The 17,857-nt window shown below is 45.5% G+C and overlaps 1 protein-coding gene across 3 annotated transcripts in view; it reads left to right on the forward strand.

Moving 5' to 3' along the window:
* The first annotated feature begins 12,148 nt into the window (after window positions 1-12,148).
* Window positions 12,149-17,857, forward strand: part of TRIM67 (tripartite motif containing 67) — a 33,206-nt gene continuing 27,497 nt past the window's right edge. For 2 of the 3 annotated variants that reach the window (XM_056487608.1, XM_056487609.1), the window contains exon 1: window positions 12,149-13,069. In XM_056487608.1, the coding sequence (XP_056343583.1) occupies window positions 12,149-13,069 (921 nt within the window). The remainder of the gene's footprint in view (window positions 13,070-17,857) is intronic. The other variant, XM_056487610.1, reaches the window with a different exon arrangement.

Below are 17,857 nucleotides of genomic sequence, written 5' to 3' on the forward strand. Positions count from 1 at the left end.
CGCTGCCTTTGCAAAATTCTCACCCCAGTGAATCCCCTTTCCCTTCTTCCTTCCTGTCTCACTCTTGTCTCTCTGCCATGCCACATGTGGCTCAGGCTCTTACCAGCAGTTCAGCCTCCTTCCCTGCAGGGATTGCAAGGCCTTAGGATGGAGAAAGCTGCTGCTGAGAGATGAGGAAGAGCTGAGAAACAGTGAACCCCTTGCAAATGTGGGCTGGAGAGGGCACTTCTCAGCTTTCTGCTCACTCTCAGACATGCTTCCTGTCAATCTCACAGCTCTTGAGAGAAGGTGGAAGAAGAGCTCTTTTTGTCTCAGTTTCTCTTTTTTGTCTCAGGCACACAGACAGTCAGGCAGGGGTGCATAGCTACAGAGTAAAAAACAAGCATCTGAAGACACTGGAATACAGCTGAACAAAGCCAGTGATTGTAAAGCAGAGATTTCAGACAGCTTTGCTCTGTGGTAACCTGAATTATGTTGAAAAACAGCTTTTTGCTATTGTTGCAATGGAATTGTTAGGTTTTGACAAATACATCTTTCAACTTCTTGTTTCTTCTTCCTCTGACAGAGCTCTTTTTCAATAACTCAGATAAATTCTCTTTGCATTGCTGTACTGAAATAATTAAACTCTGAGATTATTCCCCTAAAGTGTGGGACCGTGTGGCATCAATCATGTCTGCCAGCAAGACTTTGCTGTAGCAGCAGGAGTATTGGCTCAGCAGTGGTCTGGGAACCAAAGAGAGGCAACATAGGTAGGGAGACACAGCACTTTTTATTACACCAAGTGACAGAGCTGAGGAAAGGCTTTTGTATGAAAAGTTGCCCATTTTCTCCAGTAGTGTGTGCTGGTCTAATAAAAGACAGGATTTCTTCCTGCTAGCCTTGTGTGCTTACATTACCTGTGCTTTGATCAGGGCCTGCAGTTCACTTCAAACACTTCCCCAGGACATTTGCTTGTTTTAATCACCACTAGCTGTTTCTTTTGCTATCAAAGGAACTACTTTTGCTAGCTTTTGATATGGGGAATGCACCATTCTGTAATCAAAGTGATGTTTAGCTCATCCCTGAGCATCTGTAGAGAAACCTTGAGCAGCTGTTACTGGCTAAATTTAAAATAGATATTTGTTAGCAGCTGTGCAGACTGAGGGTGGGGTATATATATAGTATATAGTACATATAAATATATACTATATGTGTATAGGATATAGTATTTATACACATATGCTATAGTATATAGTTTGTTGTGCTGTGTTTGTAATGCTGGAAGGTGAAGCCAGCTGCTTTTTTTATATTACAGATTCAAGACATACTGTCTTTCCTTTTTACATAGAGAAGTAAAATCTAAAAAAATAATGCAGAAAAAAAAATTTAACTTCCTCTTTTATAATACCATTCAACTAACAGAGTGTCTTAGAACATCACAAACCCACAGTTTAAGGCTTGCAGTGATCTTGTGATTAGCATTGTAATTATTCTTAGTGGACTGACAAATGGCTTAGTAAATATATTTGAAATTTTAAGTATTAAAGAGCAAGAGGCAGGCAGAAGGTGAGTGCCTTTCTCATCTCACTGGGGTCACATCAGAAGCCTCTTCCAGAATTTCTGCAGACCTCATTCACCCCTAATTCCCTTACACTCTGTCTGGGTTGTGGTGAAAATACAGAAAAGCAGGCTGTAATTACTCAGAACAGATTAACAGGTATGTCTTATGTATATACATCCACACAAGAAATTTGCATGTATGAAAAAAAATCTACTCCTAGTTTGAGACCTCTGTTGTCTCAAATAATGATTTCACTCATGATGTCACTACCCACAGTAAGTAATACAGGCCAACCTGTGTACCACCCATTTTTAAGGTTAGAATGTCCAGTCTTTGGCCTGAGCAGGGGATGTTTGTCATGGGCACTTGCACCTCAGATTAGGATATTGGTAATTATGGCTTCCACTGAAGAAATAGTTGAACACACTGTCCTGCACAATAATCCACAAAGTGATCCATCCAGTCTTAGTGAGTTACTGAGAAGATGAGGAAGACCAGGGGAAAGTTCTTCATCATGAAAGAGGCAATAGAGAGGACCATGCTCACAGTGGGGCCAGTGCTGGACCATCTCCATGTGCAGGGGAAGGCTACTCCTGGCTGGGTGCCTGGGACAGGCACCATGGAGAGCCTGAAGTGCCACTGAGCCCCTGGGCAAGATGCTGGCAGGGGAGATGGAGGGCTCTCCAGACGAGATGTGTGGCCTATTTTGGGGTATTTATAGCATAGCCTTCCTTTGTTCTGCACTGTGTCCTTGAGGGAGGAGAGTCAATTATGACTGTCAGAGCTAACACCACTGCCTACAGTCATTGTAGGAACAGAGAGGGCTGTCAGCAAGGCCAGAAACAACCTGGCACCAGAAGCAGGTGGGGCAGTGAGAGGGCTTGGGGACCTGTAGTGCAGCCTGGCCTTTTGCCAAAGGAGTGATGCCCCCACCCCTTCTCCTCTCCAGCCCCTCACTGTGAGTGCAGCATTTCCCACTGAAGCCAGCCTGGCCCACCTGAAGGTGTAATAACCTTGCCAGCTGCCTGGAGTGGCTCAGGCACAGCAGGGCAGTGGGCAGGAGGTCCCTGCAGCCAAAGGCACCTGTCCCATGGAGGGATGAGCCACACTCTCCAGGTGGGAGTGATTCCATTTCTTGCTTGGGGACCTGTGCTGTGCACAGATCAGGGATGGAGACTCCGTTTTACCAAACCAGGAAAAGATAAACCCAACTCAGTGGCGTTTGAGCTGGAGATATTCCAAATATCAGGAACAAATAGAAATCACAGTGCTCTCCTTGTAGAAAACATTTGTGGTGCTGTTAAATGAGCCTCTGCAAATGTTCCACTGATTCTTTGTTACTCAGCAACTACTGTGGTGGTTGAGCACTGGATAGGCTAAGCTGAGTTTTCCTAGCAGAAAAATAATGAAAGAAAATTGCAATGAAAGAGACTGATGAGACTGGTGACACAGCAGGAGGGAAATGAGGAGCAAATGGAAGTTTGGCAGCCTGGAAAGGTTAGGTTTCAAGCAGAGCTCCTGGGAAGAGGTCAGAGGTTTACCATCCTATTAGGAGATCAAGGGAAGGCAAGTTGTGAAGCCAAATGGAATAATTTAAAGGAAGCTAGTGAGAGAGAGAGATGGGGACAGCACAACATACCACTGGGGCAGAGATCTGCCTGGTTTGGGACAAAGGAGTTTGGTAGGACTATTATAATCCTAATTTTCCCACTAACTGAGCAATTACAGAAGGCACCAACACATACTTTGAAGATACATAATTTCAGCTTGAAATTTAAACTGGTTGAATCTTAGGGGCACTATCTCAAGTTAAAAGGAAAAGGAAATTAAAAATGAATGTTTGGCCAAATCCCTGCAGCTCTGCCTGTGCAGGCAGGACAGCTGATCTCCACTGCTGCCATCAGGTAAGGGAGCACTCCTGCACAGCCCAGAGCACTGCTCCCTGTGAGCACTGATCCTGCTCGGAGCTGCCTCTCTGGAAACCCACGTGTGCTCATCCATGGGAATACAGCCTCGCTCTAACTAAGGGAATTATTTTAGTTCCTCCACCTGCTTTAACCTATTTTTCATCTTCCTCAAATTCTCCTTAGCATTTTTTCCCCATCTGTTTTTTTGCACTTCTATTTTGCACTTCCCCCTGTTTCCCTTTATTGGCTGCTGTCAAAGATAAGGTGGACCAGGTTCATTGTTAGGCTGATCCGATATGGCCCTTTTTAATGTTCTTCCTTGGATAACAGCTTGCTAAAATTAAATCATTTAGTGAAAGGACAAATTAAATCATCAGCTGGGGTTCTTTTTTCTGCTGGTAACATAAAAGGATGTCTGTTGCATTTCATTTGAATTAAGGATATAATCGTATGCACATTGCTGAAACTATTATGTTTCATAAAGTGGTCTTACTATTTTCCGCATATTTTTCTTTGTGTGTGGAATCTTTTTTTTTTCTATTAAATTGCATATCCGTGGAGGATTTGGGGGCACTCAGCCAGTCAATCCAATTTGGAGTTGGATGGTGGCAGTAGTGGACTAAGTCTCTTATCTGTTCCCTTCAGCTGTTTTACTCCTCTGCTATTGATGGAAACATAAAATTAGAAGTGGAATCAACTCATAGGAAGCAAGAGCCCAGCAAGAGACTTAGGAGGGAAAAGTTGAGGAGGGAGATTCTGGCTAATCTCTCTACAGCTGGGGTAATGTGCTAACAGATTTGATTTTAAATACACATGCAATAGATTGGGTATTTCACATATATTGCCATTTTATTTATCTTAGTGGGCATCAAAGCAAGTACAAGAAGAAAATTGAAATCAGATTGGTAATGGTTTGGGGTTTTTTTGAGGAGTGTGATTTATGGAATTCTCATTTCCCATGTGATGTGTACTGGGAAATTATGAAGCTTGAGGAATGAACAGGAGGCCTGAAAGTGGATTAGCCATTTCTACAGGATGATAGCAGAAGCATGTAGAGGAACTAGCCAGTGTTTATACTTGATTCTGTGCATGCTTCATGTCATGTACAGGCTATGATGGAAAAGAAGCTCAAGCACTTGAAATCAGTGGATGCAATGGTGCAAAGTTTGATGGAAATACGAATTAGAATATGATGGACCAGACTGCCTGGTGTGGGATTCATAGTTCTCTTTGTACCTTTTGATTCTGGACCAGAGAGGCCCTTGCATTTCTTCTACATTGGTATTTCTCAGTAGGCTAAATAGTGACAGCTTCCTACATCTCCCCATGACCCAGATTGCTGGAGCTGCACAGGAGTTGAGTGATGCTGCTTTCTTTATCTTTATACAAACCTCTCTGCTGTGCTTCTGTTTTGGGCTGGCATTTGGCAATGCACACTGACAAATACAATCTCTTATGTAAGGGGTTCTCCCCAGGGAGGATGCTCTGCCTCTTGTATCACAGTGACGTGACAAAGAAAACCTCCCAGTCAGCATCATACCCATCAGCAGGCTGGTCCTTCTGCAGTGAGGGCAGGAAAAGGACAATCCTTTGTGCTCGAGGGACAGATAGGCACATCTTCCTTCTCTTGAATAAGGGTTTCTGGCCATAGCCAGTACAGAGGACTGATGGGATAAAAACCACTTCTCTGTAGGATTCATGTCCTTCAGGTCACTTCCCTCTTGTCCATGGGCTAACAAAGGTACCCCTAGGGCTGGATTTGGCCAGGTGGGGAACAAGCAGAGCTTTGGAAGGAGGAGGACTCTGCTTGTGAGATGAGTACTGGGAAAAAGGCAGAAAGGCTGCAAAGGAGTCAGGAGGGCAAGGTAAAGGATCAAGGAAGTTTCTCTGATCAAGGAGGAGTAAACAGTAGCAAGGAAAAGCAACATAAGGAAGAGGGAAACAGAATCTCTGTACTTGTGTTAAAAGATGCTGTCATAGATGGAAGGAAAATGTAGCAAAGGGAAAGAGAGGACAAAAGCAGAATGTAGGTGTTTTTCAATTCAGGAAATGTAATACTAAATGAAGCAAAGGAACACATTGCTGGTGTGAGTGTGATTGATTTGGTTGACTTCTGTTTGATCCCTCCTACTGGGCAGCTCAATGGGCTGCTGAAGAGAAGGACACATAAATCTCCTGTAGGTGAGGTGTGTTGATGAAAAAAGCTTGGCATCTTGTGGACTTGCCTCCTCACTTGACTGATGCTGATGTCTCAGAACAGAGACATGGCTTTTTGGATCTTGTCCAAATTCTCAGTGGTGCTGGAAGGGGCCATTCCTCCCCACTCCTGTCCTTGTGCAGGCACGGGCACCTCTGAATCACAATGCTGATGCTGAAAGCTGATTGTCCTGGTCTGGATTAATGCTTGTGGTCTGAAAAGCTGCCTGAAAGCTGCCATAAGTGCAGGAGAGGTGATAAGAACGGGCAGCTGGGGGTGGTGTCAGAAAGAGCCTTCCTGTACAGCGGTGACACAGATTTATGCCAGATTACAGCGCTCATCTCATCACCAGCTGGCAGGACTCCGTGCTCACAAGAGGCCTCTCCTGTCTTGATTCTCTGGTGCAATGTGGGAGTTCTTGTTTACTAATCAGAAACAAAGCTGAAAAGAGAAGGGGAAGCTCAAGGCAGTCTCTGTTTCTGCAAACTGTCAATCTGGGTATAACTCACCAGTTATAATCTCCTACATTTTTCTTGGCTCCTTTGCAGCTCCCAAGGCTGCTCATTTTTGATGGTCCTGTAGTATGTAGAGGAGGCTGTGGTCAAACCCACTAGAACTCCACGAAAATTTTGTCCCAGAGCTTACAGTGAAGGCAGGTTTCACTGGTCTCTTGGTCTTTCAAAGTACACAAAATACACATTCAGGGCTCACTTGAGCTGCTTGCAGAATAGAAGAGCAAAGCCCATCTCTCAGGGTATTTATAGATCCTTCATTGCTCAGGGAGATTTCCTCGCTAGGATTTCTCTCTTGCTAAGCAAGGACTGCACTTTTTGCCTTTTCTTACATATAGTAAAGGAGAAAAGCTGCCTGGGCCTCCCTTCTTGATAAGAGGCCTTCTCAGCAAGTTGCACTTGGATCAGTTCCCTAGCCCTGTTGACAGAACTCTGCCCACCCTTCCAGGGACAAAACTCACTACCCCCTTTGTGTAAGTGTTTTCTTTACATGGGAAGAGATTGCCACATGGTGGCAATTTACCTCCACTTTGCAGTTGTATATACAAATGCCCAACCCAGTCTAGATTCTTTTCCAAATATGTTTTCCTTCAGCCCTTCCTTTGCTCTTAAGAAGCACTGGTGCTTCAATGTTGAGATTACTCACTCCTTGTTTGGTTTTGTGGGGGTGTTTGTCCCTCTTGTCTATTCCCTCCCACTCCACAATACTTAGGATGCCAATACATCTTTCTTCTTCCTTCCAGCCCTCCTGCCAAAGAGGATATTGGGATGGGTTTCGATTTTATGTAACCCTTGACTACTTTCTTAAAAAGCCGTGTAAATTTTTCTTTAAGGCATGAATGGAATGACCATAGGGACAGCTGAGGGAGCAGGGAACCATGTCAGGACAGAGGTGCAGAGGGTTGAGGCAGACTGCAAGCCCAGAACAGCTTCCTGTGACCCTCTCTTCTCAAGCTGGCCCAGGGAATAAATGAGGAGCCCTAACCCAGTCTCTGCCATAATACCACTGAAACCAAATCATCTCTACGAGAAGTTTACACAGGTACTTTTTAGAAAGGCAGCAAATGTGACATGAGTGCTGTGTAACAATCACTCTGTGAGGATGTCAACCCCTTGGTGCTCTGAAATGTGTCCAGAGCAGAGCCCCATTCCCTGCTGTCCCCCACATGCAGCTGCTCAGGGTCCAGCACTCTCATCCTCTCAGCTCTCAAAAGAGCAGGCACCCCTGAGGATGATGCTTGCAAGTTGATATGTACACTGCAGGAAAAGTGTCTCACTCCTCTGCACAAAAACAGCAAGAAAGAGAGGATTCCTGGCACAGCAGGAAAGCCAAGATGTCCCTGGAGTAATTCCAAAGTCTTGCAGGCCAATGTATTTTTACAGCATCACAGAAACATGAGATCTTATTTTTCAAGAGTCCTGATTATAGGTTAGTGCCTTTTGTACTTCCCTTGTGCTTTCTTTTAGATATGAATTTGTTACGAAATATTGAAATTGACCTCTTACTGAAATTTTTCTGTGCCAACCTACCACTTTTTGTTGGCATATATGTTTAAAGCACTATTTTCCTCTGTATTGAATTTCATTCTTGGATAGCTGAAATAGATTTAGAAGTGTGAGTATTTTTGAGCAATGTTTAGTATCAAGCACCATTTTTTGCTGTTTAACCATCATAACAAGCATACACTCAGCAGACATTCTGAATAAAATTCCATTGTATGGAATTGTCCTCAGCTGTGAATTATATTTTTCATGACAGATTTACTTCTCTGACAGAGAAAATTCAGTATGTAGCTGCATTTCTATTACAGATATAGTCTTCTGCTAGCCAACAGATAAGCTTTTTATCAGCAGCCATGCTTCTGTGGCACTCTTCTGGGCTGCTGCCAAGCTTTGCCATCCTTCCTTTCATGAGCAGATCAACGTGCAAATACTTGAAAACCCTAAATAATATTTTACTTGAAAGCATGCTTGAAAAAGCAAAAAAACCCCAACCAAAACAACACAGAACAAAATCAATTTCAAAACTCTTACACCTACATATTGTTCCTAATGCAAACATACAAAACCAAGAAGCACAGCTGCCATTCCCAAAGCTCCCTGACCCATGGATCATGCAGATAAACTTTTTCTCCAAGCCACAGTGGAAGCATACCTTCCTGTGCCTCATTGCTACATCACCCCTCAGATAACATGCAGTGCCAATGCTGGGAAGAAGAGTCTGGGTAGAGAACATGACAAAGAATAAATGGACAGGAGAAATCACACTGTGCTGTGTTTTTTACTATGCATAGGAGCAATGCTGAGGCGTGTGGGGTGTACAGCCACCAGTTAGAATTCAGCCTAAAATTCAGAGATGACCAGCAGGTGCAGCTGTGTTGTCCACTGTGCTTGCTGAGGGCATCCTCTGCTGATAATTGAGCACCTGCATTTTTAAGGAGGCAGTGAATCTCTTCAGCTCACACTGCCACACAAGCTGCTGGCTTTAGCCCAAGTGCATTTTATCTCCTCTGCTCTTGTGAACTGTTTCTCTGTTCTCCTCCTTGCAGTGGAATAAGAACCTGTGGAGATAAGATCCTTTTTCTCCCCTGGTGCCCTTCAGATGAGAGGATGTGCGCTTGGAGTGATGCCCATTAGCGGAAGCGATGTTGGAATACTGGAATCAAAAAATTCCCCATGGAGAAACAGCAGTGCTAAAAGAAGAAAACTGAATAAAGTGAAGTGACCTTGGTGGACAGCTATTGAAGGGAAAAAATGGGAAAAGAAAGAAGGAAAACTATCTGGAAATGGATTAATTTGTGAGAGCAACATAAAATATAGAAAAGTACAAGAAAAGGAATGGGAAGTCAACAAAAATGTCACAACAAGCAGAATGAGAAGGCATAAGCAATAAAGCAAGAGAATCATAAAGATTAATCAAATCTTTCCTTACTGCAGAATTGTACCACAATTTACCTTATAATTTTTTTTAAATGTAAATCTATAAATAAATCTTGTTGGCTTTTTTTTCCCTTTGGGGAGATATAAAAGATGTTAATAAGTTCTTACTAAGGGTAAATAGTTTAAGGAGATGATACAAGTGATACTGAAGTATTAAAATGAAGATCAAAGCTAGGACTGCCAGTATAGGGTCTCTAGGTTATCCATACACTGCTATAGCTCTAACAAATTAAAGACATAAAAAGATGAAAAATCATAGGGAACATAGTCATTATAATAATGCCTTGATTACAAAACATAGTTTTGTAAACATTTTCAGGCTCAGACCAAACAGTTCTTTATGAGTAGTTCCATTAAAATTGGTGGAATCAACTTGTTGGGATCTGGTCCTCATCAAGAATAAGAATTTCCAAGGTCAGTCTGCTCAAGCTCAGTGATGTTTTTCTACTCTTAGACCAGTTTCCATTCTGATCCCTGACTAGTAAGAGTTACAGTGATGTTTTGAGTGTTCACTTCCATCTGCAGCAGCGCAGTTATATAGAGAAATACTTTTCATTAGGAGAAGAATCTGTGCTCAGCAACCTAAACTCATCAGAGCACTGAATATTGTTAAAGTAGGTGCTACTTGCAGCAGCAGTCTCTGGTGCCATGGGGATGAAGGTTTCTGCACTGAAACTCTACAACTCCTTGGCAACAAGGGCTGTTCTGGGACCAGTAGGACAGGTAAACAAGGGTACCTGCTCTCAAAGCCATAGCTCTCTTGGGCATTAACATTTCAGACTCACTCAATAGGTTAAAAAAGGCACTGAATGATGTAAAAGTCACAACACAGAACAGAGAAGAACAGATCACCTTTTTAATCTCCATTTCAAATGTCACCTGCTATAGTGATATGCTCTCAAGTCAAGTCAGGGTTGTGGACAGAAGAAAAGTTGTGTTTGAAAGAGAATGTGCTTCTGAGATGGTTTCTTTCTTGCCATTTCCCATGTCAAGTGTAGTGATTCTAGGATTTCACATAAATTCTAGAGTAGGATTGGAAATGGATATGTACAATTCAGTGTATTAGAACTCTGGAAGTCGCAAGCCCCAGCTAAAAAGCAGCAGGTTTGGTGTTCATACTGTACATTTTCACCATTTACCTGTCTGTTCATTTTTTCTCTCATGTCTCCGACCTGATGCTACTATTATGCATGTTATGATCACTGTCACCTTCCACACAGGACAGGTAAATAAAGAAGGCAAAACCCCATGAAAAAGCTACCATACCTTCGTAATTACCTTTAGGATTACGGCTTCCAACATAGACTTGAAATCTGTGGCTTGGATTCCCCTATAGGTCTGCAAGAAATCGTTAGAGTACATCCACTCCTGCTGCTGACAGATGGTAGAGCAGAGAACAGCAACTATGAAGATAACAGTATTTCACCCACGGGTTTTTCTTACTATGTAGTAGCATAAGGTAGCTGTGAAATCAGTGGTGTTTCAGAACACTTCTTGCAGTACTGGGGCTTCTGTCTGGATGTAGCCCAAACACACAATCAGTCTAGAAACTCTCAATCTCAGCAGAGGTCAGCACCTAGAAGAAGAAGATACCTAGCCAGATGACAGGCAGGTTTATGTGGGTCATGGCTGTTTCTACTATGTGCCAGAGGTCAAGCCTGCTGCTTTTCACCCTGAAATGTGGGACTGCAAAGCTTTAAACCCCTCGGGGATTTTTTCCCCTCAGCTTGTCATGAGTGTGGCTGGGTGAGATACAAAAAGGAGCTGCAGAGAGGAAAGACTGAAAAATATTGAAGCTTTAATGTATTCCTACTCTCTGACCTCATTCCTCCTTTTCTGTGCATCAACGGTTTTAATAAGCTGCCAAAAGCAAACCCTGAAACTAGAAAACCCTTTCCTAACCAGTGTCACAAAACCCCTTTTCATTTACTGAGAAACATGATGATGAGAGTCAATGGTTTTAATACGTTATCTCTTCTATTTTCATTTTTTCCCCCCTCTTTTCATTCGATAGCACTTAGTTCCTAATTTTTTAATAGCTATTCTGAAAAGACCAGTTTGCATCTTACAACAAACAAAAAATTAGGATCTGCTTATGGATTTGAGCTTAATATGGTTAAGTGGCTGTTAAAGAAGATAGATGAATAGCAATAATAAAAATCAGTGAAATCACTCTTACATATAATCTCCTCACTATGAAATAAGTGCTACATCCACGCTAGGCGTATGTAAACAAAACAGATGGAGGATTTCCCACTGCCGGTTTCTTTCTTCTAAGGGTGGTTATTTTCAGTTCATAAACTCTCGGCTGTCATGCCTCATTTATCTTCGCAGCAGATTCCTGTTGGGGTCACAGGGCTGGAAGCTCGGGCGATGTGGCACGTCCCCTCCTCGCTGCGCTCCGCCGCCCCTGCCAGCCACAGCACTCGTAGCTGGGGTTCGTGCTTCCCTTTTAACCCCTTTCTCATCCCTCCTTCGGTCAGTGCCTGACATTTTGTGCATATCGGTTGTGCTCCAGCATGGTGAGAGCCGTGTGAAGGAGAGGCACGAGCTTAGTTTGTTGGTGAGCATCCTCCTTAAATTCGGTGACGGGAGAGAGGGCTACTAGAGATAACGAAACCCCGCCTGCGTTCAATCTGCTACCAAAACAATGGCTTTATTTAAAGATACGAAGACACCGCTGTGCGGAGACCCTTTAAAAAATGTTTTAGCCTTTCCCAGCCGTAGAGAGAGCGACCACTTTATTTGCTGGAAAAGGGCTCTTCCCGCCCCTTCCTACCCCTGCCCAGCCTCCGCCCCCCGCCTCCCTTCCCCATATATTATTACTCTATGCCAGCGCGGCTGGAGCAGTCCCCCGGCGGTGCCTGCCCGCGCCCGGCCGGCGGGCGGGCGTTCGGGCGCTGCCCGGCGCTGCCCGGCCGTGCGGAGCTGTCTGCCCGCGCCGGGTGCTGAACGGCCCGCGGCGCTCCCGGCCCGCGGGGAGCCGGCGGAGGGGGCTCCGCGGGGCATGGGGGCAGCCTGAGGAGCCCCGGCACAAAGCCGCGCCGCGGCCATGGAAGAGGAGCTGAAGTGCCCGGTGTGCGGCTCGCTGTTCCGAGAGCCCATCATCCTGCCCTGCTCGCACAATGTCTGCCTGCCCTGCGCCCGCACCATTGCCGTGCAGACCCCGGAGAGCGAGCAGCACCTGCCGCCCCTGCTCCACCCGCGGGGCGCCGGGCCGCCCGCCGCCGCGCCGGGAGCGGGGCCGGGAGCGGGGCCCGGAGCGGCCGCGGGCTCCGCCGCCTGCCTGGACTCGGAGAGCGCGGCGGGCGGCGGCGGCGGCGGGGACCACGCGGACAAGCTGAGCCTGCACAGCGAGACCGACAGCGGCTACGGCTCCTACACCCCCAGCCTCAAGTCCCCCAACGGCGTGCGGGTGCTGCCGCTGGTGCCCGCGCCCCCGGGGGCGGCGGCGGCTCCGCGGGGCGCCGGCCCCGCCAGCTCCTCGCTCACCTGCCCGCAGTGCCACCGGAGCGCGTCCCTGGACCAGCGCGGGCTGCGCGGCTTCCAGCGCAACCGGCTGCTGGAGGCCATCGTGCAGCGCTACCAGCAGGGCCGCGCCGCCGCCGCCGCCGCCGCCAAGTGCCAGCTGTGCGACCGCAGCCCGCCCGAGCCCGCCGCCGTGCTGTGCGAGCAGTGCGAGGTGCTGTACTGCGCCGCATGCCAGCTCCGCTGCCACCCGGCCCGCGGGCCCTTCGCCAAGCACCGCCTGGCCCCGCCGCCCGCTCACCCGGGCGCCCCCGGCGGCGGCGCGGACGGCGCGAAGGGGGCGGGCGGCGGCCGCAAGCTGCCGACGTGCGCCGAGCACGACCTGGAGAACTACAGCATGTACTGCGTGAGCTGCCGCAGCCCCGTCTGCTACCAGTGCTTGGAGGAGGGCAGGCACAGCAAGCACGACGTGAAGGCCCTGGGAGCCATGTGGAAGCAGCACAAGGTCAGTCCCGAGAGCCGGCTGGGAGCTGCGGTGGTGCCCACAGCTGGGGTGATGCTCAGCGCTGGGGCTTGTTCATCCCGATGCCCCAACGGTGGGTTGCAGTTTGTTGGACATGAGGTTTTTCTTGTCCATCACCCTCTCAGACTTTTCTCCCTTTGGAATGGCACTCTTAAGTTTTTGGCCCTTCCTGACTTCCCGCTGACCTCTGCTCAGGGTTGGAAACACAGACTCCTTCTCATGTTGGCATCACCTTGGCCATGAGGTTCAACCAGATCTCAGGCAGACAGCTGGAATTAGCAAGTCCATTTCACTAACTTGTTCACCTTTCACAGGGTCCTTGGCCATCCTGTCCTCAGCCTTCCCATGCTGTCGCAGTGGCAGCAGTACCTGTGAAGAGACAGGGTGGTTCTTCTTTCTTTCCCCTTTCATCCAGGACTCAGTGCAAGCTGCCACAACCGTATGTCAATGAAGGAGAGTGGCCCACAGCCATCCAAATGTTTTAGACAAGAATGCATGGTACACATGATCATGGACACTGGGTGTTTTCCTGGGCTGTAAAAAGGTCTCCTCCCCCTCCATTCCCAAAGAAACCAGGAGTAATGGCTGGAGGGACTTTCATGACACAAAGATAAATAAGGAATTGTAGATGAGGACTAGGGACAAGTAAAGCTTTTTATGATTCACATATCATCACTGTCTGATTCATGCTTCCCTGCAAGTGATGCTCCCTATCCTTCCCTGATATCACAGCCATTCACTTGGCTACACAGGGGTTTAGTGAAGTCTGGTAGAGCTGGTGGGTCACTTGGTCATGCTTTCCTTGCTAAAAATAAGGCTTTGCAACCATGTGACTAAAGAGCAAGATGTGGTCTTAGAAGTTGAAAATGTGTATGAAGTTAGTTCTTTCTTGCTGAGAGTGAAGGAAATTGATTAGTTAATATTATATGAATGTACAGAGGGGACTTCAATACCTGAGAGCTGAGGACAATCCTTTGGAGCTTCCTGCTGTCCTGGAGATAAAGGACTTCCCCCACAGCTATGCAAACAGCACTTGATCAGCTGTGCTGGCTGCAGGATTCCCTTCTTTTTACTCACTACTTGCTGTTAGCAGTAAAGAAAGCACAGAGGGATCCTTTCAGACAGTGCAGGAAAGGTCAAAATCCAGACTGGTGTCATCATACCTTGACCATGAAGTGGCTAAGCACAAGACAGGCTGAGGTGTTTGGCAAGGCAAAAATTTGGCTTTCTATTTTAAGATCCAAAGAAGATGCCCCTTGGGGGTCACATGCATTATTTATCCATGCAAGAAGAAAGACAAACGTCTTCTGGAGGTGTTTCAATTTGGATGTTCTGCCAGCAGCTCAGCCATCATTAGTCTCAAAAACAAGAGTTTGTGCAGAGAAGTTCTCTTGGCCCAGAAGCAGAAGATTAAACATTTGTAGCTGCTGTTCATATCCCAGTGTCAGAATCGACTTCTGAGCAGAATTGTTTTGATGAGCAGGGTCTGAGTTCACAGTTCAAATGTAGCTGATGTTTTGGAGAGCATGAGAGACCAGCTTGTGATGTATTATGATCTACCTTGAGTTAAAACTGTTTGATGCCTTTTGGAACATTACAGCCAGTGTAATCAAAGTTCAGAATCAGTAATTTTCTCTCTTTCCTACTGTGAAATACTGAAAAAACCCTTTTGGCTTGTATTTTTACTGCATTTTTTTCTGTGACTGAGGTATCACAGAACATGATTTTTCCCTTGATTTGCATATTCAAGCAATGTCAAAATTCTAGTGGAAAGAAACCCTCAAAATTAAGTGATTTGGGGCCTCTGAAATTATGCTCTTGTGAATATTACATTTTCCAGAAAAATGTGCTTTGCACAAAATAAATATAATGGAACTGTATAACCAGGCAGGCTAAATCATCAGCTCACATTCATTCAGATAAATTGTTTGGAAATTGGATACTTCTGCTTAGAAATAGTTCTCTGATACAGCAATTTCTACAAGTTTATTACCTGCAGTTACTTTGGCCAAACCATAAATTACTTACATTGACTGGTATGCCAAATGTAATTTACGGTTTATGTGTTCTCTCCAGATGCTCCAGGCATACCTGGTAGAGGCAGCTGAAAGGTTTGTTCCTAGACCAAGAAGCCCTTTGTTGTGTTTTGTTTGTTTGTTTGTGTTAGCCCTTTGTTTGGCTCCTCCTTTGTCTGGGCCTTATCCAGTGGCCTAGTGCCAAATTACAGAGGGTATAACCTTGTCCAGGCAGGGCTGCAGACCATCCAAAGAAATGTGCACTAACCCTCTGTACTGCTGATACCAAAGCTATACTGGACTGGTTGGCCCCTGTTGGTGGTGCAAGTTCCCCATTGCACTGCTGTGTGTAACTTCTCCTACAGAGAAAGTAAAATTGGTGTAAAATAACAAGGCTCCAGTGGCACAAATCCATGAAAATCCCCTGGTTTAGCTGGACTTCATTATATTCACTTGCCTAAAAAGTGCATCTGGACCAGCAGTTCAAGGTTGTTAAGAAAAACTCTTATTCTTGTGTCGAAGTTTAATCTTTCATGTCTTCTTAGCAAGTACAGTGGTACCGTAATCACATTTAGGTAGGACTTCAGACCTATGAATATGAGGAATGATGGGGGACACATGTCAGCTCTGCCCATTCTAAAGGGTTAACAATAAGTGTGTACCAAGGTGCTAAAAACACCCACAGCTGGATAGGTCTGTGGAGGGCAGGCAGGCAGGGAGTTGCAGGCAAGTGTAGGAGTCCACATTCCTGCTTTTATTTCCTGACCTAAAGATTTGTGTTCCCAAAAACATGTGGGCTTTATGAGAAGTCAACGCCAGGACAAGCTTATCTAATCAATAACCAATCTGCTGCTAAAGAGAGATGGAGGGAAGGCAGGCTAAATGAGCATGGACTGTTTGGTTGAAAAGGGACATGGCCATTATCTGGTTCATTTTCTGAAATCAGAGGTCTTCCCTGCCCATCTGGGTTTAATTACTTACCCTTGTGATCTCTGTGTTCCTGTAATTGATGGAAGTAGAAACTTGGTATCCATCTCCAGCCCTCACATTACTGGTTTAAAGACCAGGTATTAAAATTAAGATAACACCAGGTGGAATACTGTTTGTCCCAGTCAATGGAGCTTGTTACATCTCAGTTCAGCTTACAATAAATATTTTTGCAGTTTGAAAGATTGTTCTGGTTGTACAGGGCATTTTTAATGGCTTGGTTGGTTTACTGAGGGCTTAGTCATGTAGCTCCACTTGATTTTAATGAGAAGTGCATGACTAAATTCCTCTGACTTGCAAGGTATCTTTTACAAATGCTTGGAAAAACAAAGCTATTATCTCTAAATGGGTTTCACAAATGGAAATCTGGTCTTCCACTCAGCTTCATGCTGCAGTTGAGTTAATGCAACCACAGGTTTTAATGAACAGATCGATTTGCTTATGAGCCCTTTAGACAGTGACATGGGTGAGTTTTTGTTGCAGCTCTCTGTGATGGGAGTGTGCCAGGAGTCACTGTGCTGATTGCCATTGGTGTATGTGTGGCTTACAGTTATCTGTGGTGGTTTCCTACAGCTGCTGTGATGATCACACAATGCTTTTGTCTCTTCTGATCTGGTGAAATGCACTTTGAGGTGATTTGAGAGCTGGGGCAGATGTTGGGAAAGTGGAAAGTGGAAGTTCTACTTTTGTCAGGACCAGCCATTGATTTTGATTTGAAAGAAAATAACTCTTCCCTCCCTGGGACTATGTGGCCAGGACAGTAAATGGCAGAGAATATAATGCTTCTGCCACCTATTTATTTCTTGCTTACACCCTAGGTGTTTTGTCATGTGCTGCTTTCACCTTGCTCTGTGTCATCGTGACAAATCAAATGCTCAGATTTGCCCTGTGAGTGGAGCAGAAAGTGTGATCAATAAAGGTGGGCTTCAAACTTTGGCAAACATGATCAGCCTGTGCAGAGCTGACCTCAAGTCCTGATTGTCTGATCTGGCAGAAAACAGACACTCTTTCATGGACCTGGAGTTTTCTTCTGTGGCCTCCCACAGTGTTAATATCAATCATCATCATTTCAGGTTTTTGTGCATTTACAAGGGTTTGTGTAGGAAAATAGTAAAGATTCAAATATCGAGAAATAGTCATGGTAATGTGTCTTCCCTTTACATTTTTTATGAAATAATTTTTTAAAGCATATTCTCATCTAGAATTTAGCACTAATGTGCTTTTAAGGGGCCACTTTCCAGCCTCTTGTTCCCAGTCTTACCTACATCCAGGGCTGCTCCATCCCAGATGCAGAACCTCGCAGTGACATCAGCCAGGTCTTTGAGTACACTTAGTGAATCCTGTTGGGACTCACAGACTTACAGGGGTCCATCTGGAGTAGCAAATCCTGCACAAATTTGGAGTTGACCTGGAGTTAATCAGTCTCACAGGCACGGTCCTCCAGCTCAGGGCACTGGGACCCCCTGAAAGCATCACTGGGTCTGGCAGGGGCAAAACCACTGTTTCCATCCTGTCCTTGAAGTTCATCAACAAGCCTCTGGTTCAGCTTAGAGATCTCAGCTGTTAGCTGAAGACAGGGAAGGTTAGGCCTGGAGTGTGGACTTTAAAAAGACATGTTCCACGTTCCACTGGTCAAAAGTTAAAGGAAGGGTTTTTTCCAACTTTTGCAGAAACATTTGTCCATTTGTTGAGTTGGAGCATGGGAAACTGGAGCCCCAAAGGGACATTAGTATGAAATCTGAGAAGGCAGATTTGTCTTTAAAGTCAT

This window comes from Oenanthe melanoleuca, chromosome 3, assembly GCF_029582105.1.
Source record: "Oenanthe melanoleuca isolate GR-GAL-2019-014 chromosome 3, OMel1.0, whole genome shotgun sequence".
NCBI lineage: Eukaryota > Metazoa > Chordata > Aves > Passeriformes > Muscicapidae > Oenanthe > Oenanthe melanoleuca.